Genomic DNA, 25,803 nt, shown 5'->3' with positions numbered 1-25,803 from the left:
ATCGGTTCTGACCCCCCCTTCCATTGAGGGGATTTATCGCAATCGCTGCCTGAAAAAGACTGGCCATCCTGGCCACACACTCATCTCCCCGCTACATTCAGGTCGAAGGTACAGGAGCCTGAAGACTGCAACGACCAGGTTCAGGAATAGCTACTTCCCCACAGCCATCAGGCTGTTAAACTCGGCTCGGACAAAACTCTGAACATTAATAGCCCATTATCTATTTATTTGCACTTTATCAGTTTATTTATTCATGTGTGTATATATTTATATAATGGTATATGGACACACTGATCTGTTCTGTATTCATACCTACTATGTTCTGTTGTGCTGAAGCAAAGCAAGAATGTCATTATCCTATCAGGGACACATGACAATAAACTCTCTTGACTTGACTTGACTCTTGAATAAGCTCTTTGGCCCATTGAGTCCACATTGACCATGGACCACCTGTTCAAGATCAGCCATAATTGAATGGTGGCGTAGATTCGATGGGCCGAATGACCCAATTCTGCTCCTATGACATAGACTTGTGAACTTATGATCTCAAGAGACATACAATGTGGAGAACAGTGGAACTGGGAGGAAGGGGGTAAGAGAGGAGGGGGGAGGGGAAGGGTGTGTAGGTAGACCTTATTTAAAATGAGATAATACCCAAGCAAAATATGAGGATAGGCTAACTTGTTGACATTTATTTTCTGGGATCTCCTACAAGGAGATTTCTATAACTCGATAAATAAAAAGAACAGAAGGAAACAGCAATCGGGGTGCCTTACAAACCACAGATCCAGGTTCGATCCTGACTACGGGTGCTCTCTGTGTGGAGTTTGTACGTTCTCCCTGTGACCTCGTAGATTTTCTCTAGGTGCTCTGGTTCCTCCCACACTCCGAAGACCTACAGGTTTGTAGGTTAATTGGCTTTGGTTAAAAAAAAATTATGAATAGTCCCTAGTCTGTTGGATAGTGCTAGTGTATGGGGTGATCGTTAGTCAGCGTGGACTCAGTGGGCCAGAAGGCCTGTTTCCGTGCTGTATCTTTGAAGTCTAGTGTCTAAAGTAAAGGAGTGGAGCTCAAATCAATCTAGAGACTTGTTACTTTCACCCTAGAGAGGCAGTACCCTGAGAAAGAAGGAAATAGAAGTTTAAGTGTCATCAGTAAAAACCAGCAGAACTGATTTAATTATAACAGCCATCAATTAGTACCTCCGCTGATGACTTTTTGCAACGGATTTCCCCAGTGGCTGACACCAACTGGGCTATAATTTTCACAGTTATTGTTTTGTATCTTTCTCCTCTCATTTCCTGTTCTTAATTTTGTTACACCACAAATCCTTATCCCTAGACAGAAGTAAAATAGCAGGATCTGTAAACCAATCTCAGCTACTTTTCTGGCACATACACGTCCAATGAAAATCTCTCCCTTGCCATTTAAGGCAATGAAAACTCAAAGCAGACTTGCATGCAAATTGTGCATGTGTGTGTGTGTGTGTGTGTGTGTGTGTGTTTGTCGTGTGTGTGCATTATTTTTCTCATTCTCATTCCCCCATTATTATTCCCACCACCTACACTTCCATCTGGCCACAATAAATAGATAAATTGTTATTTTTAACTCCTCCTGAATTATTTTAATGTAAACAGATCCATCTTTATTTTCAAGATGATACACGGCATTAAATGACTTTTGTGAATATGATCTCTTTCCAAAGAGTAACCACATTCTACTGACATGTTGTTTTTGTTGAACACATTACAAATTTATTAGTAAGAGCCACTTATTAATAAACATGTAACTGCCATTCCAAATCTTATTGCAATAAGAAAACACACCCTTCCGTCTTTCATTACTGCGGTAACGTTAACACTGTTGTTATTATCATTTCACAACCGTCTCGAGAGACATTTCCCAGTACAGTATTGCAAAGGTCTTACCACAGTATTTCAGGGGTTACAGGCATTCTTGTGTGTTACCCTGGTGATAGTTGGGTCCTACATTGTTATGTGGCACCACACTATTACACAATCAGCTGGTAATTCTGTCGATCTTTCGTTAGATAGGCCCTTGCTGTTTTAAAAGGCTTGTAATTCCAACACAAATCGTGTTACATAAAGAAGTGACCAACTTTCCTTTTTTTTAGTGTGTTGTGTGTGCGTGTGTGTGTTCTACATAAGTTCACCCAGTGCTGATTGCTTCAGCCAACATAACCCTGGTTGCCTGGTCCATTGATTTCCTGGTCCAGGGCGTGTCGAACCCAACCTCACAAGACTGTCACTAGGAGCTTCATTGTGTTGTATTCCAAGGACGGATTCTGAAGCCCGCTTCATGTCTCCTCCTGAGAGCATTCCAGTGCCGAGAAGCTGCCCTCTGTTTCCAGTCCCGTCGAGCCGTTTTTCAGGATGCTGTTCAGGCCTCCCTGATCTTCCTCATTGGCCTCATTCTCTTGGGCCCTGAAGGCCAGCAAGTCCGCCGCCCCTTCGCCCACCAGCGTCACCCCATCCGCCACGTTGGGTGGATATTTGACCGGGTTGTGGTCGTAGGAGAAGACCTTAAGCCTCAAAAGATGATCCATGTCGGGGAAGTCCACGATCTTGTTCTTGTCCATGTCGAGGATTTCGAGGAACTCCATTTTCAGTAGCACCTTCGGGAAATCCTCAAACCTGTTCCCATACAACCAAAATCCGCGCAGGTTTATGAATCTCACCAGATCCTCAGGTAAAGTCTTTAGCTTGTTGTCCCCCATCTGAAGTGATTTCAGACTGGGCATATTGATTAACTGTTTGGGAAACTTTCTGAAGTGGTTGCTCTCGATCCATAGGCACCTGAGGTTTTCTAGATTGCTGAACTCTGGTGGGATTGTCATTAATCTATTACTACCAAGGTAGAGACGAGTCAGGTTCTGCATATTGCAAACTACTTTAGGCACGTCTTCAAATTTGTTAAAATCCAGTGCTAAGATCTTTAAGTTGACCAGCTGTTCAAACTCATCGGGAAGTTCCCTCAGCCTGTTGTTGCTGATGTACAGTTTCTCAACATAGGTAAAGGAGCAGATCGGGACCGGGAGTCTTTTTATTTTCTTGTAGCAGGCGTCCAGCATCCTGTCCGCCATTATTTCACTCATGTCGGCCGAAACACAGCTCAGTTCATCCTCCAAGCTGCAAGAAAAGGCAGAAGCAACCTTCTGAAACGCACTCCCCATTTTCATCCTTGGAGGTCAGCCCTCCCTACACAAGATAAAAGAAAAATCAGAATGGAAAATTTAAAACGTTATCAATAGGCTGACCAGATGTGTTACAAAAATATTCATAGTTCGCTGTAAGAGAGTCATTAGACAACTGCGGGATGCAGGTTAGTAGATAATATGAAGAGCACACAGCAGACATTTGTAAACTCAAAGACCTTCCGTCCATTTTTAATTCAAAAGGGTGTAACATTCACCTATTATAAGTTCAAAAGTTTATGTTATAGGAGCAGAATTAGGCCATTCGGCCCATCAAGTCTACTCCACCATTCAATTGTAGCTGATTTATCTTTCCCTCTCAACCCCATTCTCCTGCCTTTTTTCCCATAACCCTCCGACTCAAGAATCTGTCAATCTCCGCCTTAAAACTATCCATTGACTTGGCCTCCACAGCCGTCTGTGGCAATGGATTCCAAAGACTTACCAGCCTCTGACAAAAGGAATTCCTCCTCATCGTCTTTCAAAAGGTTGGTCCTTATATTCTGAGGCTGTGCCCTCTGGTCCTAGACTCTCCCACTAGTGGAAACATCCTCTCCACATCCACATCCACTCTATCCAAGCCTTTCACGATTCAGTAAGTTTCAATGAGCCACCCCCCCCCCCCCCCCCCCCCCCCCCACTCCACTTATGGCATCCCCTTCCACTTTCTTTCCTTTCTCTAGCTTCACAATTCACACCTCCTCTGTCCTTACCTCACACCCCCTTTTATCTTTTCATCTCTGGACTTCGTCCAATGATTTGGACAGGCACTTGGATGGGAATTTTTTAGAAGGACGCTAAGTGCTGGAGTAACTCAACAGGTCAGGCAGCATCTCTGGGTGATGTTTCCGGTGGGGTGGGTTGGGCTTTATCCTGCCCATCCTCACTTCCAGCTTTCTCCCCACCCTACAACAATCAGTCTGAAGAAAGGTCCCGACCCAAAACATCACCTATTCATGTTCTCCAAGATGCTGCCTGACTCGTTGAGTTACCCCAGCACTTTGAGTCCTTTTTTTGTAAACCAGTATTTGCAATTCCTTGTTTCAAAGGTTCAGAGGGATTTGGACCAAATGCATGCAGGTGGGACTGGTGTAGGTGGGGCATCATCGCCGACATGAACAAGTTGAGCCAAAGGGCCTGTTTCCATGCTGTATGACTATAACTCTATGACTCTGACCATTTGCCTATCAAAACCCCCTCACCTGTATCCACCTATTAAGCACCAGGCTTTGTCCTTCCCCTGCTCCCTTCTAGCTTTTACCCTCCATCTCACCATAATCAGTGTGAAGAAGGGTCCTGACCCGAAATATCATCTATCCTTGTTTTCTGGAGATGTTGTCTGACCCCACTGAGTTACTCCAACACTTTTGTAAACCAGATTCTGCAGTTCCTTATGTCTCCAGTTAATTCCTATTCAGTTCCAGAGTTTTTGCCTTAATCACTCTATCGAGGAGTCCATTTAGCTTTTTGTTTAGGTTTAGTTTTATGATTGCCCCATGTACCGGGAGACAGTGAAAAGCTTTGCTTTGCACACAATTTGATCAAATCTGATGATACTGAACACACTGTAAATATAATCAGGCCAAACTCAAGCACAAACTTAAGTCTGAAGAAGGGTCTTGACCCGAAACGTCACCTAATCCTTCTCTCCAGAGATGCTGCCTGTACTGCTGAGTTACTCTGTCATTTTGTGTCTATCTCAAATACAATAGTTTAGTGATACAGCATGGAAACATGTCCTTCAGCCCACAGAGTCTACGTCGACCATCGATGACCCGTTCACACTAATTCTGATATCCCACTTTCTCTCTCATTCCCTGCTCACTAGGGGCAGTTTTACAGAGGGCTAATTAACCTACAAACCCGCACATCTTTGAGATGCGGGAAGAAACCAGAGCACCCGGAGGAAACACATGAGGTCACTGGGAAAACGTAAAAACACCACACACAGACAGAACCCAAGGTCAGGAACGAACCCGGGTCTCTGGCGCAGTGAATCAACGGCTCTACCAGCTGTGCCACTGCAGAAGAATAGGGCAAAGAAATGTTAATGAATAGAACGAATGGTTCAGATGGTAGCAGATCCTCCTCTGGGATCAGCCACGCTCCAACCCTATGTTTGGCACAAGCTGTTTGAAGAATTACCTAACATCACTCTCGAATTTTCCTTTGCCCAAATTTAGCTGAAATCTATTTTTTCTAATTTAAGCTTTTATTCTGAATATTATTTGATCACACCTCTCGAATGACTGTATTTAGAGCAAAAATATGTTTCCATATAATTACTTTATAATTCCTATCTCCAATAGTAATAATATTTTATTTTCTTAGGACCTCCTTCAGCTCAACGGTGTTTTTGTTTGGATCACAGTCAAAAGAAAATATGGCACTTTAATGATAAATTCAACTGGATTTATCACTAGGTGTAATTGGATTGAAGCAGTTTGCAATTTAAACATAATCTATCCCAGCTTCGGTTTGAAGGAGGGTCCCAATCCGAAATGTCACCTGTCCATTTTCTCCAGAGATGCTGCCTGGCCCGTTAAGTTACTCCAGTATTTTTTTATTTAGCTTAGTTTAGTTTATTGCCACGTGTACCGAGGTACAGTAAAAAAGATTTTTGTTGCGTGCTAACCAGTCAGCGGAAAGCCGATACATGATTTCAATCGAGCCGTCCACAGTCCACATGATAAAGGGAATAAAATGTTGTGTCTATCATTAGGTAGACAAAAGTGCTGGAGAAACTCAGTGGGTGAGGCAGCATCTATAGAGTGAAGGAAATAGGCAACGTTTCGGGTCGAGACCCTTATCTTTAGTATACATTAGCATCTCAGGTCCCATTTTATTACTAGCTTAGGTCCACTGGTTTAAAGTAGTTATGTAGTGTTTTATTAATTATATTTGTTACCTATTTTCCTTCCCATCTGCAAAGGTTTAGAATTGCTCTCGTTAAATGTTATCTTCCATTCTTCTACACATTTATATATTTTTTCAATCAATTTTAGTACATTTTTATCTCCTTTGCCATTGTTGCCAATTAGTTTGATATCAACTGTGAACTTAATAAATCATTCCGTTATTTCAGAATTCAAGTTATTGTGTATTAATTTGAAACAGTAATCATAATATTGCTCCTGGACACTCTATTTCTATAACACCTCCAACAAGTGCCAGTTGATATAGGCCTTTGCATAATGTTAGTTTAATTTAGTTTAGTTCAGTTTAGAAATACAGCCTGGAAACAGGCCCTTTGGCACACCGAGTCCACACTGACCAGCAGTCACCAGTAAACTAGTTACATCCTACACACAATGGATCATTTACAGATTCCTATTAACCTACAAACCTGCACATCTTTAGAATATTGGGGGGAAATGGAGCACCTGGAGAAAACCCACACAGTCACAGGGAGAACGTACAAACTCCGTACAGACAGCACCTGTAGTCGGGATTGAACCTGGGTCTCTGGCGCTGTAACGCAGTAACTCTACCACTGAGCCACCCCTTAAATATTCCTGAAAGTCCAGAAATATTCCAAATATTTATTTCAAATTTCAAAATGTCAAAATTCCAAAAAATCCTTAAAATTTGGAACCGAAATATCTTTTAGTTTTACCTTTATCACAGGCCTGACAGAAGTCTAGTTCTAATTTAATAAGGAGACTTCCACAGGATCAGCCAGTGAATGCGCTTTGATCCTGTCTGAAGAAGCATCCCGAGCCATAAGACCACGATACATACATAGGATTAGAATTAGGCCATTCGGCTCATCATGGCTAAATTATTTTCCCCTCGCAACCCCATTCTCCTGCCTTCTCACAATAACTTTTGACACCCTTAGTAATCAAGAACCTATTGGTCTCCGATTTAAAAAGGCCGAAAACATCATCTGTCCCCTTCCCAGTTCTCCCACTAGTCTTACTGTCTCCAACTACATTCTATCTTTGTCCTGCCCCCTCCCCTGACATCAGTCTGAAGAAGGGTCTCGACCCAAAACATCGCCCATTCCTTCTCTCCAGAGATGCTGCCTCACCTGCTGAGTTACTCCAGCATTTTGTGTCACCTGTCCATGCTCTCCTGAGATGCTGCCTGGGCCATTGAAATACTTTGAAAGCACTTTGTGTCATTCTTTAATACACTGTAATCGTTGTTTATTGCTGTTTACCACATCACTGTAATATAAATGTCGCTCCTGGTAATTTATTCCATTATTCCATAATGAACGGAAGGAAAACTGATGACCCTTTACTGAGCTACTCTTTTGGGACTGAATTGGTTTGCTTGTTGCTGACCTATCTAATACATGGCTTGATTCTTAATCTTACAAATCTTAGAGACCCCGCTAACCTTCTACACCTGTGTCGTCGAAAACATCTCATCAGGATGCATCACAGCCTGGTTTGGGAACAGCTGCATACAAAACCACAATAAATTACAGAGAGCTGTGGACACAGCACAGACCATCACACAAACCAACCTCCCTTCCACTGTCTCCATCTACACTTTGCACTGCCTCGGCAAGGCCACCAGCATAATCAAGGACCAGTCTCACCCTGGTCACTCCCTTTTTTTCCCCAGTTGTTATTAGGCAACTAAATTGTGCTCTTGTCAGCCAGAGTGTGGTCCTGACATCCCACCTACCTCATTTGAGACTGAACTATCTATAATCGGATATTTTCAGACGTCAGTGTTATATCTTTGCACTAAATGTTGTACCATTTATCCGTGCACTTTAGACGGCTTGATTGTATTCATGTATGTCTTTTCTTTCACTGGATAGCATGCAAATAAATGTTTTTTCACTGTACCTCAGTACACGTGACCTTAATAGATTAAACCAATTCCATTGACTTTTTTTGTGCAATTAATTTGAAAGTCACCAAATATGTATAAGTGAGTATTCAAGAAGGAACTGCAGATGCTGTAAGATCGAAGGTACACAAAAATGCTGGAGAAACTCAGCGGGTGCAGCAGCATCTATGGAGCGAAGGAAATAGGCGACGTTTCGGGCCGAAACCCTTCTTCAGACTGATGGGGGGTGGGGGGGAGAAGGAAGGAAAAAGGGAGGAGGAGGAGCCCGAGGGCGGGGGGATGGGAGGAGACAGCTCGAGGGTTAAGGAAGGGGAGGAGACAGCAAGGGCTAGCAAAACTGGGAGAATTCAACATTCATGCCATCCGGATGCAAGCAACCCAGGCGGAATATGAGGTGCTGTTCCTCCAATTAGTGTTGACTCGAAGGGCCGAATGGCCTCTGCCTGCACCTATTTTCTATGTTTGTTTGAGTGACTAACTTAAAACACAATTTACAAGTATCAGGAAGGAGATTTCAGAGAACTTGGACAACAGCTCCAAAGGTGACGCACCAGAAATTGAATGCAGTTCCAATACTGGCCATCCCCCAAGAACAATTTCATCAGTGTTATCGATTCTGCAAAATGAGCTCATATGCAGATTTGGATAAGGCTCTGAAAATTGTCATTAAAAAGAACAGTAAATACTTTTATTGAAAGCACAAAAAATAATTAATGCTAATACATCATAGTAGCTAATAAAGTTCATGAAGGTCACTTACAATTATTTGAACTTGCTCGATGCTTCAATGGTGCTTTTAGCACAGTGAAATTATTTTTTCTTACAAACAGTCTAATAGAGTATTGCCGTACCCCTGATCCTCAATCAGAAAGTGTACAGAAATATTCTGCTAAACCCACGTGTAACAGGTGTCGTGTTTTGGCACCATTTTCAAAGTCCAGCTTCAGTTCTTGTGGTGCCTTTAAACAGTGACCCCAGTTTGTGATTCATTCAATAGAGTTTAGTTTAGATTAGTTTAATCTAGTTTAATTTATTGTCAAGTGTATCGAGGTAAAGTGAAAAGCTATTGTTGCATGCGAACCAGTCAGCGGAAAGACAATACATGATTATAATCGAGCCATCCACTGTGTACAGATACATGATGAAGGGAATAACATGAATAAAGTTTAGTGCATGATAAAGTCCAGTAAAGTCCGATCAAAGATGGCCAAGAGCCTCCAGTGAGGTAGATAGTTGTTCAGGACTGCTCTCTGGTTGTGATAGGATGGTTCAGTTGCCTGATAACAGCTGGGAAGACATTGTCCCTGTATCTGGAGGTGTGTGTTTTCAGACTTCTATGCCTTTTCACCCATGGGAAAGGGGAGAAGAGGAAGTGGTCAGGGTGCGACTCATCCTCTCCATCCTCTCCATATCCACACCATAAGAACCCCTCCACGTCTTTATGTCTTTTATCAATTTCCCTCGCGTACGTTTAAATTCCACCAAATACAATCCAATGCAATCGTGCTTATAAGGCAACCTGCTCATTCCGGGTATTAATCTAATTCTCTCTAATACATTAATATCTAACATATGTTTATGTTCTATGTATCTCCCTTGAATAAGGAAACTACACTGTGTTGGTACTAATCCAAAAAATTAAAACGAGTTACTTATAGAAAATAAGCTGGGTAATCAGATTAAAACTATACTGGGATCTTCCCTTCAATATACCAAAGAATATATAAAATGCTATGTTTTTAAAAATAAATCAGAATACTGCCTATTGGTACTGACCCATAGATTTTGGGGATACGTAATCAAAGTGTGGATATTGGTGTGATAAAGTAGAAATACTTTTAATTTTGACAGCATGAGGCCGGCGCAGTGGCGCATACAGTTGCTACCTTCCAGTGCCAGATACCCGGGTTTGATCTTGACTACGGATGCTGTCTGTACGGAGTTTGTACGTTATCCCTACGACCGCATGGGTTTTAACCAGATGCTCCGGTTTCTTCCAACACTCCAAAGACATGAAGGTTTGGAGGTTCATTGGCTTTGGTAGAGTTGTAAATTGTCCCTAGTGTGTAGGATAGTGCTAGTGTACAGGATGATCGGTGGTTGGTGTGGACTCTGTGGGCTGAAGGGCCTGTTTACATGCTGCATATCTCTAAAGTCGCTTTCATCTCTAATGAGCCGGGTGATATAGTCATATGTGAATTTAAACTTTAGACTTTACTTTAGACTTTAGAGATATAGGGAAGCAGGCCCTTTAGTCAGAGGGGGTGAATTCATTGCCACAGGCAGCTATGGAGGCTAAGTCAATGTATATATTTAAAGTGGAGATTGACACATTCTTGATTAGTAAGGGTTTCAGGGGGTTACGGGGAGAAGGCAGGAGAATGGGGTTGAAGCGGGAGAGATAGATCAACCATGATTGAATGGTGGAGTAGACACGATGGGTCGAATGGCCTAATTCTGCTCCTGGAACTTAACTTATGAACATGAATTTACGGACAGAGAGATAGAATAGGGTGAGATTATGCATCAATTTTGCACCTTGATGAAAATTGCAAAAAAACTTTAAAAGCCCAATTAGAGATGAAAATGTAGAGCATTTTGCTGCCTCCACTAAAGATGTCATAGTGAGGCAAAGAGAAATTGCCATTGATTACTGCACAACTATAACAGTCTCCGTGGTGCCATTTCATTCTGCATCAGCTAACAACACTGGATGTGCATTGAGTACAGATGAAATAATAAGCAGTGTTACCGAGACTACAATGTTAGAAAATGCGATACACACCTCCACGCCATTACTAGCTCATTTAAAAGAGCTCTAAATTTGAGAGAACGCATCCAGAATTCTCATGACCACAGAAATAGGGTGGCAGAATAGGTGTTGTCATATGTGCCCGTCATGGCCTAATCCAATGCAAAGTCCTTCACAAAGTCCACTACACAAATGCAAGATTATCTAGAATTTACCCCGCTGTTAGGGACACCTGCAACAGATGTAATCAATCTCCTGCCAACCATAGCCATATGTTTTGGTCTTGCCCTAAGCTAGCAGCCTTTTGGAGGAGTGCTTTCGACTTGATAAGCAGAGCCTACGGCCAGACTATTCCTCCAAACCCACTGTCAGCCATTTTCGGTACCCCTCCCAACACCAACCTCTCTGTTGCGGTGAAACAGGTTCTAGCTTTTACAACCTTGTTAGCCCGGAGACTGATCTTGCTTAACTGGAGGCTCACCTGTCCCCCGACACACACCCGCTGGATTAAGGAGGTGCTTTACAATTTAAAGCTTGAAAAACTTAGGTTCTCTCTCAAAGGCTCTACCAAGACATTCCTAGATACATGGAACCCTTTCTTGGAACTTGTTAACTCTTTCAACTTGTCCCCGGACTCAGAAGAGGACTGAGTGCTCTCCACCATTGGTCTGCTCTACTACAGCTGCTCTCCCCTTAACCCCCCCCCCCCCCCCACCCTCCCCACACTTATTTATTTAATTACTTATTTATTTACTGTTATTAGTGACCCCTTTTTTTTTCTTCTTTTTTTTTTTTTTTTTAGTACTTTTTGCTTCGTTTATCTTACCATATTTGTGTGGATGTGTATGTATGTGAGTGTTGTTTGTCCCCGTTTGGTTCCGACCTGATTCGGGTGGGTTGAAGGTGGGTAAGGGTAAGGGCTTTGAGGGTCGCTTACATACTGTTGCACAATTATGCCTTGATTGTCACGGTCTGTTATCATTGTATGTATGCAAATTGCTGTGAAATTCAAATAAAAAGATTTAAATCAGAATAGGTGTTGTCAGAAATTTAGAAAATTATAAGGAAGATAAGTAAGTTATAATCTGTTTAATCCTAGAACTTACACTCTGGGGAAGTATGATGAGAAAAGGGGAAGCTAAAGATTATAAGGTCATAAGTGATAGGAGTAGAATTAGGCCATTCGGCCCATCAACCTCCACCATTAAATCATGGCTCATCTATCTCACCCTCTCAACCCCATTCTCCTGCCTTCTCCCCATAACCTCTGACACCTGTACTAATCAAAAATTCTCTATATCTGCCTTAAAAATATCCACTGACTTGGCCTCCACAGCCTTTTGGAGGGCTCATATACAAAAACAGGGATGTAATGCTGATGCTCTATAAGGTACTGGCAAGGCCGTATTTGGAATATTGTGAGCAATTTTGGGCACCATATCTGAGGAAGAGTGTGCTGGCTCTGGAGAGGGTCCAGAGGTTGACAAGAATTATCCCAGGAATGAGTAGGTTAACCTATAATGAGCGTTTGTCGGCACTGGGCCTGTACACGCTGGAGTTTAGACTGGGCAATCAGATTAGAACTACACTGGGATCTTCCCTTGAATATACTAAAGAATATATTGAATGCTCTGTTTTAAAAATAAATCAGAATACCGCCTATTGGTACTGACACATAGATTTTGGGGATACGTAAGCAAAGTGTGGATATTGGTGAGATAAAATAGAAAAACGTTTATATTTGACAGCATGAGGCCGACAAAGTAGCGCAGTTAGAGTTGCTGCCTTACAGTGCCAGTTACTCGGGTTCGATCTCGACTATGGGTGCTGTCTGTACGGAGTTTGTAAGTTCTCCCTGTAACCATGTGGGTTTTCACCAGATGCTCCGGTTTCTTCCCACACTCCAAAGTTGTACAGGTTTGTAGGTTAATTGGCTTTGGTAAAATTGTAAATTGACCCAATGTGTAGGAAAATGCGAGTGTACGGGGTGATCAGTGGTTGGCGTGGACTCAGTGGGCAGAAGGGCCTGTTTACATGCTGCATATCTGTAAAGTCTCTTTAAGCTCTAACGAGGTTGATATAGTCATATGTGAATTTAAACTTCAGACTTTACTTTAGACTTTAGAGATGCAGCGTGGAAGCAGGTCACCCGGGGAATTTAATTAGTCAGAGGGTGGTGAATTTGTGGAATTCATTGCCACAGACAGCTGTAGAGGCCAAGTCAATCAATATTTTTCAAGTGGAGATTGACAGATTCTTGATTAGTAGGCATGTCAGGGGTCACAGGGCGAAGGTAGGAGAATAGAGTTGAAAAGGGAAAGATAAATCTGCCGCGATTGAATGGTGGAGTAGACTTGATGGGCCGCATGGCCTAATTCTATTCCTATGACATGACCTTATGACCTTATGAGTAAACTAGTTTAGTGAAATAACTGCTAATTACTGCTAAAGCTACTCCTCATAGTTCAAGAATTAAGATTGTTTTATTGCCGATGTCCCGATACAGAACAATCAAATTGTTGATTTCAATAATTTCAGATACTTGATTAATAAGGGTGTCAAGAGTTTTGGGGAGAAGGCAGGAGAGCAGAAAAATAGATCAGCCGTGATTGAAAGACAGAGTAGGTTCGATGGTCAGAATGGCCAACTCTTGCTTATGAACATAAATTCTTACAATGAAGTTCAAAGCTGTGCATTGTTAGATCATCATCATACTGTATGTGTAGGAAGGAACTGCAGATGCCAGTTTTTCACCAAAGATAGACACAAAAAGATGGAGTAACTCAGCGGGTCAGGCAGCATCTCTGGAGAAAAGGAATAGGTAATGTTTACGGTCGAGACCCTTCTTCAGACTGAGAGTCAGGGGAGAGGGAAAGCAGAGGTATTATGTATATATATATGTATACATATGTGTGTATGTCTATAAATATATATATATAGACAAAAACACACACACATATATATATATATATTTGCCTGTGTGAGTGTTTGTGTGTGTGTTTTATATATATACTAGACCAAGTGCAGACCCGTTGGGTCTGTTTCCCCAACGGCGTTTGCGGAGGGTGAGAAGAGGGGAGGGAGGGGAGAGGAGGAGGAGGAAACGGGATAGATTTGGGAGGGAAAGGAGAGCGGGGTAGGGGGTGAGAGATGGGGAGAGAGATGTGGGGGAGGGGGGATGGGGAGGGAGGGGATGAGGGAGGGATGGGGAGAGGGTTGGGGGGAGAGAGGGGAAAGAGTTGGGAGGGAGAGTGGAGGGGAAGGGGGAGAGAAGTGGAAGAGTGGGGAGGGAGGAGGAGAGGGGTAGCGGGAGTGATGGAAGAGGGACAGAGGGATAGGGGAAGGGGGTGGGGGGAGAGAGGGAAGGGGGGGGGGTAGAGAGGGAAGGGGGTGGGGGAGAGAGGGATGGGAGAGGGTGAGGAGAGGGGGAGGAGAGAGTGGGAGAGAAGTGGAAGAGTGGGGAGGGAGGGAGGGGTAGAGGGAGTGGTAGAAGAGGGACGGGGGAGTGGTGGAAGAGGGACAGAGGGGAAGGGGTGGGGGAGAGAGGGGAAGGGAGCAGAAGAGAGAGGGGTGGGGGAGGGAGAGGCATTGGGTAAGGGGATAGAAGTGGAAGAGTGGGAAGGGAGGGGTAGGGGGAGTGGTGAAAGAGGGACAGAGGGGTAGGGGTAAGGGGGTGGTGGTAGAGAGGGAAGGGGGGTGGGGGAGAGAGGGATGGGTGGGAGAGGGAGAGGGGTGATGAGAGGGAAACATAAAAATTAAGTGCAGGAGTAGGCCATTCGGCCCTTCTAGCCTGCACCACCATTCAATATGATCATGGCTGATCATCCAACTCAGTATCCTGTACCTGCCTTCTCTCCATACCCCCTGATCCCTTTAGCCACAAGGGCCACATCTAACTCCCTCTTAAATATAGCCAATGAACTGACCTCAACTACCTTCTGTGGCAGAGAATTCCAGAGATTCACCACTCTCTGTGTGAAAAAAGTTTTTCTCATCTCTGTCCTAAAGGATTTCCCCCTTATCCTTAAACTGTGACCCCTTGTTCTGGTCTTCCCTAACATCCGGAACAATCTTCCTGCATCTAGCCTGTCCAACCCCTTAAGAATGTTATACATTTCTATAAGATCCCCCCTCATTCTTCTAAAATCTAGCGAGTACAAGGCGTGTCTATCCAGTCTTTCTTCATTTGAAAATCCTGACATTCCAGGAATCAGTCTGGTGAACCTTCTCTGTACTCCCTCTATGGCAACAATGTATTTGAGCATTGGGCATTGTGACATCACACGATGGAACGTTCACCAGGGGCTGGGGCTCCTGCAAAGGCATATGTAAATTGATCCATTCCGATTGGACATCTGTGAGCATCGGGCATTGTGACATCACACGATGGAACATTCACCAGGGGCTGGGGCTGGTGCTGATTCTATGGGTGAGAAGCCAGTTTATTTTTGAAATATTGTGGGGGGGGGGGGAAGGAGTTGATTAAAAACGTGTACTTAAACACGACGAAATGTAATGAGGAGCGGATACTTAGAAAGAAAAGTGAATTCTCTACTGAAATGGAAAAGATGTCGGCGATTCTGCGTCTGGTTTCGGAGTTGCAGTGAATCAAAGGAAGAAATGCAGTCGAAAGCCGTACATGTAAATGGATCCATTCCGATTGGACATCTGCGAGCATTGGGCATTGTGATTGGACATCTGCGAGCATTGGGCATTGTGACATCACACGATGGAAATGAATCAAAAGGCAGAAAGGCAGCCGGACGGACGGCAGGCGACAGGCACAGACTTTTATATAATAGATATATATATATATATTATATATATTATATATATATATATATATATATATATAATGTTATTTAAACATTGTGTTTAGTGGGGGAGTGGGATAGGGGAGAGTTGCAGAGTGGGGGAACAGGGAGATTGAGGGAGAGGAGGGGGTAGGGAGGGGAGAGGGGTTATGGAACGAGGGAGGGAGTGAATGACGGTAGGGGAAAGGAGAGGGAGGAAGAGGTGAGGGAGGGAGTGGGGAGGAGGAGAGGGGAGAGAAGAGGGTGGGTGAAAACAAAGGGGAGGGAGAGTTGGGGGATGAAGGGGGAATGGAGGAAGATAGGGGTAGGAAGAGGTATGACGAGGCGCAGTTGGCGAGGGTTGCCGTGATTCGTGTCACAACGGGGATCTCTGGCATCACAACGGGAACCCATCAGCCATGCCTGCGCAGTTGGGGGCTATGGGTGAGTGCTGGAATATTGCGTTTGGGGACCAGGCCTCCCATGCGACAGGGACCCAACGGGTCCCACTTGGTCTAGTATATATATTTGTGTGTGTGTGTGTGTGTGTGTGTGTGTGTGTGTGTGTGTGTGTGTGTGTGTGTGTGTGTGTGTGTGTGTGTGTGTGTGTGTGTGTGTGTGTGTGTGTGTGTGTGTGTGTGTGTGTGTGTATGTGTGTGTGCACGCGCGTGCGCGTGGGCGTGTGTGTGTGTGTGTGTGTGTATTAAAGATGCCGCCAAAGCCACGCGACTGTTTGTATGCTGGTCATAGATGTGGATCTACAATCAGGCATTACAACTAAACTGATAACATCCACTCTTGCAGTGATATTTTTCCATTTATGACATCTTCGTGTCCTCCAAGTGAAAGTACCAGAATGTGGAGATAGATCTGTGCACTTCAACTAATGCCTGCTGGGGACTGGATAAAATTAACTGTATTCAATTAGAAGACATGAAAATAAATTACAAAGAAAATTTAATGAAAATAAGACTTAGATTGGGCCTAGGTGGCTGTGTGGGTTTGTATATTTTCTGAGCCTTGTAAGTTTGATCATAGTGCAAGATCCACTATGATCAAACTTACAAGGCTCAGAAAATATACAAACCCACACAGCCACCTGGGCCTAATCCAAGTCTTATTTTCATTAGATTTTCTTTGTAATCTTCCCTTTGTTAATCTTAAATGTTCTTAGTGATATGAATTTATTATTCATCGGCCCCATAAAACTAACTTTTGTTAAGAAATGGAAATGTCACGTTAATGCAAGGGTGGCAGCAGTCTCAAGATAATGTTAAGCCCTGTTTAATGGGGAGCCACATAAGAGCTGTACAGAGTTTGTACGTTCTCCACATGACCTGCGTGAGTTTTCACCGAGATCTTCGGTGTCCTCCCACGCTCCAAAGGCGTACAGGTTAGTAGGTTAATTCGCTTGGTATAAATGTAAATTGCCCCTAGTGTGTGTAGGATAGTGTTAATGTGCAGGGATCACTGGTCGGTGCGGACTCGGTGGGCTGAAGGGCCTGTTTCCGCACAGTATCTCTAAATTTAACCAACCAAAAGAGCTCTCCTACACTAAAAAATATTAGGTATTCATGGTTGTTTTTTCTTCTAATTGATACATGGCTCACGCAATCCCTTGGATTTGTACATGTTTACATAGATAGGAAAGGTTTAGAGGGATATGGACCAAACACAAGGATATGGAACTCGCTTAGATGAGGCATCTTGGTCGGCATGTTCGAGTTGGCATAAGGGGCTTTTCCATGCTAAATGACTCTATGTCTCCATTTACTTTTGTAACATTCTCTGGCAAAACCTGAATATATAATGCTCCCTGAATCCTTCAGCCTTTTATTTCTCATTTATACAATCCAAGTTTGTCCAACCTCTTCTTGTAACTAATACCACCTAATACTGACATCATTCTGGTAAACCTCATCTACATCTTCGCCAAAACCACCACATCCTTCCTGTAATGGGCCGATCAGAACTGCAAGCAATACTCCAAAGATGGAATAACTAATGTCTTATAGAAGGTAGACACAAAATGCTGGAGTAACTCCGTGGGACAGGCAGCATCTCTGGAGAGAAGGAATGGGTGACGTTTCAGGTCAAGACCTTTCTTCAAACTGATGTCAGGGGAGTGGGCGGGACAGAGATAGAATGTAGTCACAGACAGTAAGACTGGTGGGAGAACTGGGAAGGGGAAGAGGATGTAGAGAGAGGGAAAGCAAGGGCAATTTGAAATTAGAGAAGTCAATGTTCATATCGATGGGGTATAATGTCTTATAGAGCCGCATGATGACTTCCTGACTCTAATACTCAATGCCACGACCAATGAAGGCAAGCATAGCATGTGCCTTTGTTAATATTGTTTTTTTGCCATCTGTATTAAATAAGTGACAAAAGGAATCTGATTGTCCATTGTCTTCAAAGTGAGGCCTGATTTAATTCTAGATTTTAATTCTAGAGATACAGCATGGAGACAGGCCCTTTGCTCACAGATCCATGCCAACCATTGATCACCCGTACACTAGTTCTATGTTATCCCTATGCACTAGGGACCATTTACAGAAGCAAATTAACCTACAAACTTGCACGTCTTTGAAATGTGGGAGGAATTGTAGCACACAGAGAAAATCCACACAGTCACTGGAGAACATACAAACTCCACACAGACAGGACCCACAGTCAGGATCGAACTCAGGTGCTGTGGCATCAACTCTACCGCTGTACCACTGCCCACATGGACAATGGACAAAGGTGAAGAAAACAGAATGTTCTATGTTCAAAATTTGTGTCGTATTGTAAAAACATGCCCATAAATTTGCCCCACTTCACACTGCATCAGCAAGGCCACCAGCATAATCAAGGATGAGTCTCACCCCAGTCATTCCCTCTTCTCTCCTCTCCCATCAGGCAAGAGGTACAGAAGTATGAAAACGCACACCTCCAGATTCATGGATAGTTCTTCCCAGGCAACTGAACCATCCTATCAACAACTAGAGAGCTGCTATCTAGCTCATTGGAGGCCCTCAGCCTATGTTTAATTAGATTTAACTGGGCTTTATCTTGCACTATATGTTTTTCCCTTCATCATGTATCTGTGCACAGTGGACATCTCGATTGTAATTATGAATAGAAATAAACTGCAGATCTTGGTTTAAACGAAAGGCAGACACAACGTGCTGGAGAAACTCAGCGTCTCTGGAGAAAAAGGATGATGTTTCAGATCGGATCTCTGCTTCACACCCTGTTGAGTTTAGTTTGGTTTTGGTCACCCTGTGGAAGTTTATTGTCACATGTACCAAGGTACAGTGAAAAGCTTTTGTTGCGTGATCATGTATAGTCTTTCCATTGACTGGATAGCACGCAACAAAAAGCTTTTCACTGTACCTCGGTACACGTGACAATGAACTAAACTAAACTAAAGGAAAATCTTTGGAAATTTGATCCATAATTGACAACCTTCCAGATAAATGGAAGTGATGTACCAGAATTTCAGCAGAGTTGTCATCTGTTATTAGTTAGGCTTTTTAAACAGAACAAATCACTATCACAATAAAACCAGAAATCAGAACTTGCAGGCGCAAGGTCTCTCAGCCACTGCTTCCTGTGAGTATTTTCTCAACTTCAATATAATAAGCATATGGTGTTAGTATTGGCTCAATGATGGGACAGTTTGTTCTGAATCAGGTGATGAATTTGAGTTCCATTCCAGAAGCGTGAATATATAATCGAGATACAGACTCCATTGTGAAGTTGTAGTTATCTTTCAGACAAGCCACGATATTTCAATGTCTCCCACACACACATATCTAATAAGGGCAGCACAGTGACGCAGAGGTAGATCTGTTGCCTCACAGCGCCAGAGACCCGGGTTCAATCCTGACCATGGGTGCTGCCTGTACGGAGTTTGTACGTTCTCCCTGTGACCGTGTGGGTTTTGTTCAGGTGCTCTGGTTTCCTCCCACATTCCAAAGATGTACAGGTTTGTAGGTTAATTAGCTTCTGTAAAATTGTAAATCGTCCTTACAGTGTAGGGTAGTGTAGTGTACAGAGTGATTGCTGGTAGGCGCAGACTTGATGGGCCTCTTTCTGCACTGTATCTCAAAAGACTAAAGTCTAAATCTAATAGCCCAGTATGGGTCCAGAGGAAGTTTATGAGAATGATCCCATGGATGATTGGGTTAACATATGATGAGCGTTTGACAGCGCTGGTCCTGTACTCGCTGAGGTTTAGAAGGATGAGGAGTCGGAATCTCATTGCAACCTACCGAATAATGAAAGGTTTAGAGTGGATGTAGAGAGGTTGTTCCCGTTAGTGCGAGAGTCGAGAATCAGAGGGCACAGCCTCAGAATAAAAGGACATACTGTAGATTTAGAATAGAGATGAGGAGGAATCTCTTTAGACAGAGGGCAGTGAACCTGTGGAATTCATTCCCACAGACGGTGGTGGAGGCTGTCATTCGGTATTTTTGAAGCGGACATTAACAAGTGCTTGATTAGTAAGGGCGCCAAAGGTTACAGGGAGAAGGCAGGAGAATGGGGTTGAGGGGGAAATATAGATCAGCCATGATCGAATGGCAGAGCAGACTCCATGGGCCGAATGACTTAATACTGTTCCTTTGTCCTTTGAACTTATGAAAGTATTTGAAGAGAGGTAAAATCAATCTTTCTGGCCAAGATCTATTCTTTACATAACGTCACTACTACACAAATGCTGTTCATTATCTTACTATCTTTCTATGAACTTTTCAATAACATAAAGTCATGAAGGGCCTAATTTACATGTAGATAATTTCTTCCTTTCTGTACCTAGAGTGTCATATATATTATTATGCTCAGAAACATTACAAAAATGTCTCCCTTACAAAGAAATGAATTGAATTATAGTTGGTTTTCTAAAATCAGAGGAAAGGTTAATGTTTGACATGTATGTAGTCCTTCTGGGCCCCTTTCAGGATGACTTAAGTTTCCCATTGCAGTCAATACACATAGTCTACTGCACGCAATATTCGTTCATAATGTCATAGAGTCATGAGTTTATGAGCTGAGTTTATGAATTTATTTTATTGTCACAAATGCACAGAGGTACAGTGAAAAGCTTTTATGGCTAACCAGTCAGTGGAAAGACAAGACATGATTACAGATACATGATAAGGGAATAATGTGAATAACCTTTAGTGCAAGATAAAGCCAGTAAAGTCCGATGAAAGATAGTCTGAGGGTCTCCAATGAGGTAGATAGTAGTTCAGGACTGCTCTCTAGTTGTGGAAGGATGGTTCACTTGCCTGATAACAGCTGGGAAGAAGCTGTCCCTGAATCTGGAGGTGTGCATTTTGACACTTCCATACCTTTTCCCAGATGGGAGAGGGGAGAAGAAGGAGTGGCCTGGGTGCCGAAGCAGCGTGAGGTATAAATGGATTCAATGGAAGGGAGGTTGGTTTGTGCGATAGAGTCATACAACGTAGAAACAGGCCCTTCGGCCCCACTTGCCCATGCCAACCAACAGGCCCCATCTACTGTACACTAGTCCCGCATGACTGCATTTGGCCCATAACCCTCCAAATCTATCCTATCCATGTACCTATCCAAATGTTCTTAAACGTTACGATAGTACCTACCTCAACTACCACCTCTAGTTGCCTCTCATGTTCCCGGCAAGATCATGAGAGGAATAGATAGGGTAAATGCACAGAGTCTTTTATCCAGTGTAGGGGAATCAAGAACTAGAGGACATGGGTTTAAAGTGGGAAGGGAAAGATTTAATAGGGGACTGGAGGGGCAACTTTTTTCACACAGGAGTATATGGAACAAGCTGCCAGAGGATGTATTTGAGGCAGGTAATATAACAACATGTAAAATACATTTGGACAGGTACATGGATAGGAAAGGTTTAGATGGAAATGGGCCAGATACAGGCAGGTGGGACTAGTGTAGATGGGGAATCATGATCAGCAAGGGCAAGTTGGACTGAAGATCCTATTTCCATGCTGTATGACTCTATGACTATGAGATAATGTAGGCTGATAACTCTATGCAGCACTGGGGGACAACTGCAATGCCAGATCTGCATTCATGTTTGCCCTAACTGGTGGACACAAGCAATTGCATTACTTGTAATTCATTGTAATCATGGAATTACAATTCTCGAAGACTTGTCATCACAGAACAAGTGGTTCTTATCACAGAAGACCAGCCGAGTTCTTACTAGTCACTTGATCACTGCCTATCCTTTAACATATATGAATAAAAAGCGATTATTTTATTATTATCTATAAATATGAGTGCTTCTGTAAATCAGGTGCTCCACCCTTCATACTACAAAGGTAGTTACACCTCAAAAATATTTTAAGACTGTGGATCACTGTGGACTGGGCAACTATAAATGCCTGATGTAAATACAATTTTAAATTAATACTGGATTTCGTTATTTGGATTTGCCTACATCTATGCTGCTGTTAATCCCATTCCATCATTTATCTAATTTTGCTTCAGGGAGAAAACATGTTTTTTTTTTCCAGCTGGGAATCTGAATTTTACATGAAACATCCACTGGCAGGGTTGTCAAATGTCATCTTTCCAGCGTGGAGCTCCTGGATGGTGGTCCAAATGTATCAGTCATCTTGAGGTATATCACTCTCTCAAAAGACAAGCTGTTTTTTTCTGTCGGGTGGAACACTTGTTCCATTATAAACCACATAGACAGATGTTTCCCTGAACTTCATAATGCAACGTTTTTGAATGTTTAATCAAGGGGCCAGGCAGCGTGGAGAAAAATAAAAGATGGGCTTAGAATTAAAAAGGGGCACGACGTTTTTTGGGGGTGGATAACGGGTGGAAGATGGATTATATAATGCACCGTGTTTACCAGACAGAAGCAAAACACGCATTTCTCCATGTCTATGCTCCAAGTGGGTTTAACATAAATCAATACCAAATGGTCAGTGAATATGATACAACTAGCAACGCCGGCAGTAACTTAAATTTCATTCCTTTTAAAGTTCAGACAATGTCATATCACCTTCTTAGTACAATTCACACCTGGCCGTGTTTCCATGTCTAAAATGCTTACACTGTGGCGGGTCTGACCCGCGGAGCATCACAACTTGGCTCACCGATGTTGTCCAAATGAAAACACAAGTGAGTGTTAGGGGTGGGAAGTGGAATGGGAGTGCGTGTCGAAGGACACGAGCCATCAGCCTGGTACTTTCACAAGACACATGTGAATTGGACGGGTGGGTTACGGGTTAACCTTGTTGCCAGCGGGAACGTGTTCACTGGAAGCTTTCAGTTCTGGCCATTTGCAAAGTTAATGTGACGAATCTCGCTCTCTCTATCTCTCTCTTGTTGATAAATAATCGAGATTTGAGGAGAATTGACAACTTGAATGAATAGCTTGTCCCTGAAAGCGGAATGTATGGAGAGACAGCGTAGAACACAATCGTTCCGCCCAACAGGTAGAAGAGATCTCTGTCGCTTTGTGAGGGCAAAGCCTTAAAGAAAATAACAGAGAGAGTAAAACCATAAACGCCGGCAGAAGCCGAGTGAATGGCCTGGGCAACGCTTGGGGGCGACGTATGTGGATATATAGAAGAGTACAGCACAGGAACAGGCCCTTCGGCCCACAATTTCAATGCCGGCCGTGATGCTAAGCCGAACTAACCTCTTCTGCCTATTCCCTGCCCCTATCTAACAGACATTTAGTAACCATGTGCCTATCTGTGGTATCTGCAAATGGATACAAATGGGTTAACATGGGCCATATTATTTAAACAATTTAAACATTCGTCCTATGCTGATCAGTATCCCGGGGGCTAACGCAAGTGACCAGAGCAATCCTGACCATCTCCACGTCTCCATTGCCCATCCCGGAATGAGTCTTGCCTGGCAAGGTGCGTGGCGCAATCACACTTTGGGGGTTCGGTGTCATTGACAAGATGACGGTAGTGGGTAGTGGAGGGGGGGGGGGGGGGTGTTATAGGGGCGTCCGCACAATATGGACGTGTTATTGGCTTAAGGTGAGATGGCAAGAAAAGTTGCAGACACAAGCAACTGCAGATGCCGGTTTAGCGAAGAAAAAGACACAAAGTGCTGGAGCAGCTCAGCAGGTCAGGCAGCATGGACAGGCGATGTTTGGGGTCGGGACCCTGATTTTAAGGGGAGAATGAAGGGGGAGGGGGAGGGTGTGGGTTGGGTGGGTTGTGGCAGTGTTTGTGCGGCGTTTGGATCAAAAGATCAGAGGGGGGATTAAGCCTCGACCACCTCCCCCCCCCCCCCCCCCCCCCCCCCCCCCCCCCCCCCCCACACCTCAGCCCACCACCACCACCACCCACCCGCTTCCCTCCCCTCCTCTCCTCCCAATGTCCTACCTTGTCTATTGTATCTTGACGGCGCCTGTCCAAACCAACGGCAAGAGCCGGCAGCGGAAAGAGGAGACATGTTCACTAAAATCAGGCTTACATTCTCCACCCGGACATCACTTTTATTTTTTGCACAAACGCAGATTACAGCACAAGGCAGGAGAGGGAAAAGGCTCGTCCCCGCCTCCCTCTCTTCCTGCGCGTCCTCGCCATCGCCATAGAAACAGCTAAAGAGAGAGAGTACAGACACTCTCACACACACACACACACAAATATATCGGCAAATCACTGAGCCACACACAGATGGAAAGACTACATCGGTCAGGTCTTTTGCTTGTGTCTACCTACTTGTGCAAATACCCCCCCTCTCTCTCTCTCTCTCTCTCTGTCTCTCTGTCTCTCTCTCTCTGTCTCTCTCTCTGACCCTTGCCTTCTCTCGGGCGTCTGGGGCACAAAGCCCTTTGCTCAATGGATGTGATTTCTATCACACTGTCGAAAAAAAACCAAGAGAGGCTTTGTTGCTAGGATGCATTACGCCAAATCCCGGGCGCCTTGGCAACCGCTCTGCACTTCAATTATCTTCCACCATTCATTGTATTTTTGTTCATCATCTTGTTCTTCTTGTTCTTCTTCTTGTTCTTCTTTTTCTACTCGTTGTTGTTGTTGTTCTTCTTCTTCTTCTTCTTCTTCTTCTTCGTCTTCTCCTTCTTCTCCTTCTTCTCCTTCTTCTCCTTCTTCTCCTTATTCTCCTTCTTCTCCTACTTCTTCTGCTTCTTCTTTGTTTAAACCGCCTGCTAGCAAACCCTGGTTGTTCCTCGGGAGCAGGGATCCGGTCAACACGACCCTGAACTTCACACGAAGGGTGGATTTGCTTTTCATGAAGTTGAGCTGCCTGTAAGAAACGTGAATTATAAATGATGCAACAGTGGAAATGTTTTTTTTCCAAGAACGCGTGATCAGCGAGAGCTCAACGAGTGGGGACTGGATCAGTCAATACTGGATACAGGTTGTATTAGTTACTAACGATCTTGGACAGGACCGGCACTTCATCACATTAATGGGACGCTGCGTTTCCAGAACTGTTGACTTTCAGATAATTGGTTTAAGGCCGGGGTGATTAAGATGAAGATTATATACTCCAAAGAGTAGACCATTCTCCAATCCATCAATTTGATATTTTCCCCTCTCCATCCAAAACTTAACATAAAAAGAGGTACAGAGTGCTGGAGTAACTCCGCGGGTCAGGCAGCATCTCTGGAGAACTTGGATAGGTGATGCAGACAAAAAGTGCTGGGGTAACTCAGTGGGCCAGGCAGCATATCTGGAGAACATGGATTGGTGGTGTAGATGCAAATTGCTGGAATAACTCAGCAGGTCAGGCAGCATCCCTGGAGTAAAGGAATCGGTGACATTTCAAGGTCGGGACCCTTCTTCAGACTAATTCGGTCATTTCATGATTTACAATCCTACTTGTGGGATATTTGTAGGTCTCCTATGCCTAGAAATTATTCCCAGCTCAAATTACGACATCATAGGAAATTTGGAACGCGTTTCACAGATATGAAATATTAATTATTGTTTTTTTAAATTAATTGAATATTACTCACCTGATCCTAGACAGACACAATGCTGGAGTAACTGATCGGGATAGGCAGCATCACTGGAGATTTGAGAGGTGCTGCCTGTCCCGCTGAGTTACTCCAGCATTTTGTGTCTGTCTTCGGTATAAACCAGCATCTGCAGTTCCTTCCTACACAATCACCTGACCCTCATTCACTTGTTTTGAAATCGATTTTATCTCTTTTTTTCCACTTTATAAAAGTTTCCATTCCAAAATTGGCTCCTGTTGGAAGATATTTCCAAAGGAACTGGCAGTTTCAAAAA

General features: G+C 43.6%; 1 protein-coding gene and 1 long non-coding RNA gene across 4 annotated transcripts in view; one reads left to right on the top strand and one right to left on the bottom strand.

The window, feature by feature from the left end:
• Nucleotides 1-1,619: 1,619 nt before the first annotated feature.
• lrrc10b (leucine rich repeat containing 10B) lies at nucleotides 1,620-24,776 on the bottom strand. Of its 3 annotated transcripts, none has more exons than XM_033039044.1 (2): nucleotides 23,929-24,776; nucleotides 1,620-3,149 (listed from the first exon to the last, which is right to left on the bottom strand). In XM_033039044.1, exon 2 carries the CDS (start codon nucleotides 3,113-3,115, stop codon nucleotides 2,318-2,320), a length of 798 nt encoding a protein of 265 aa, XP_032894935.1. In that variant the 5' UTR covers nucleotides 3,116-3,149; nucleotides 23,929-24,776; the 3' UTR covers nucleotides 1,620-2,317. The 3 variants fall into 3 exon arrangements, with proteins under 3 accessions (XP_032894935.1, XP_032894933.1, XP_032894934.1); XM_033039042.1 differs by having other exon boundaries at nucleotides 1,620-3,218; nucleotides 23,929-24,775; XM_033039043.1 differs by having other exon boundaries at nucleotides 1,620-3,218; nucleotides 24,350-24,775.
• The window catches only part of LOC116984716, a 34,285-nt gene continuing 33,203 nt past the window's right edge, over nucleotides 24,722-25,803 (top strand). Inside the window, exon 1 of the long non-coding RNA XR_004415107.1 lies at nucleotides 24,722-24,813. This is a non-coding gene — a long non-coding RNA (uncharacterized LOC116984716). The remainder of the gene's footprint in view (nucleotides 24,814-25,803) is intronic.

The sequence above is a fragment of the Amblyraja radiata genome, chromosome 20 (assembly GCF_010909765.2).
Source record: "Amblyraja radiata isolate CabotCenter1 chromosome 20, sAmbRad1.1.pri, whole genome shotgun sequence".
NCBI classification, from domain to species: domain Eukaryota; kingdom Metazoa; phylum Chordata; class Chondrichthyes; order Rajiformes; family Rajidae; genus Amblyraja; species Amblyraja radiata.
This window is presented reverse-complemented; position numbering and strand designations above follow the sequence as displayed.

Bases quoted from the DNA above. Each gene is read 5' to 3' on its own strand.
- lrrc10b (XM_033039042.1), bottom strand. From the start codon at position 3,199: ATGAAAATGGGGAGTGCGTTTCAGAAGGTTGCTTCTGCCTTTTCTTGC.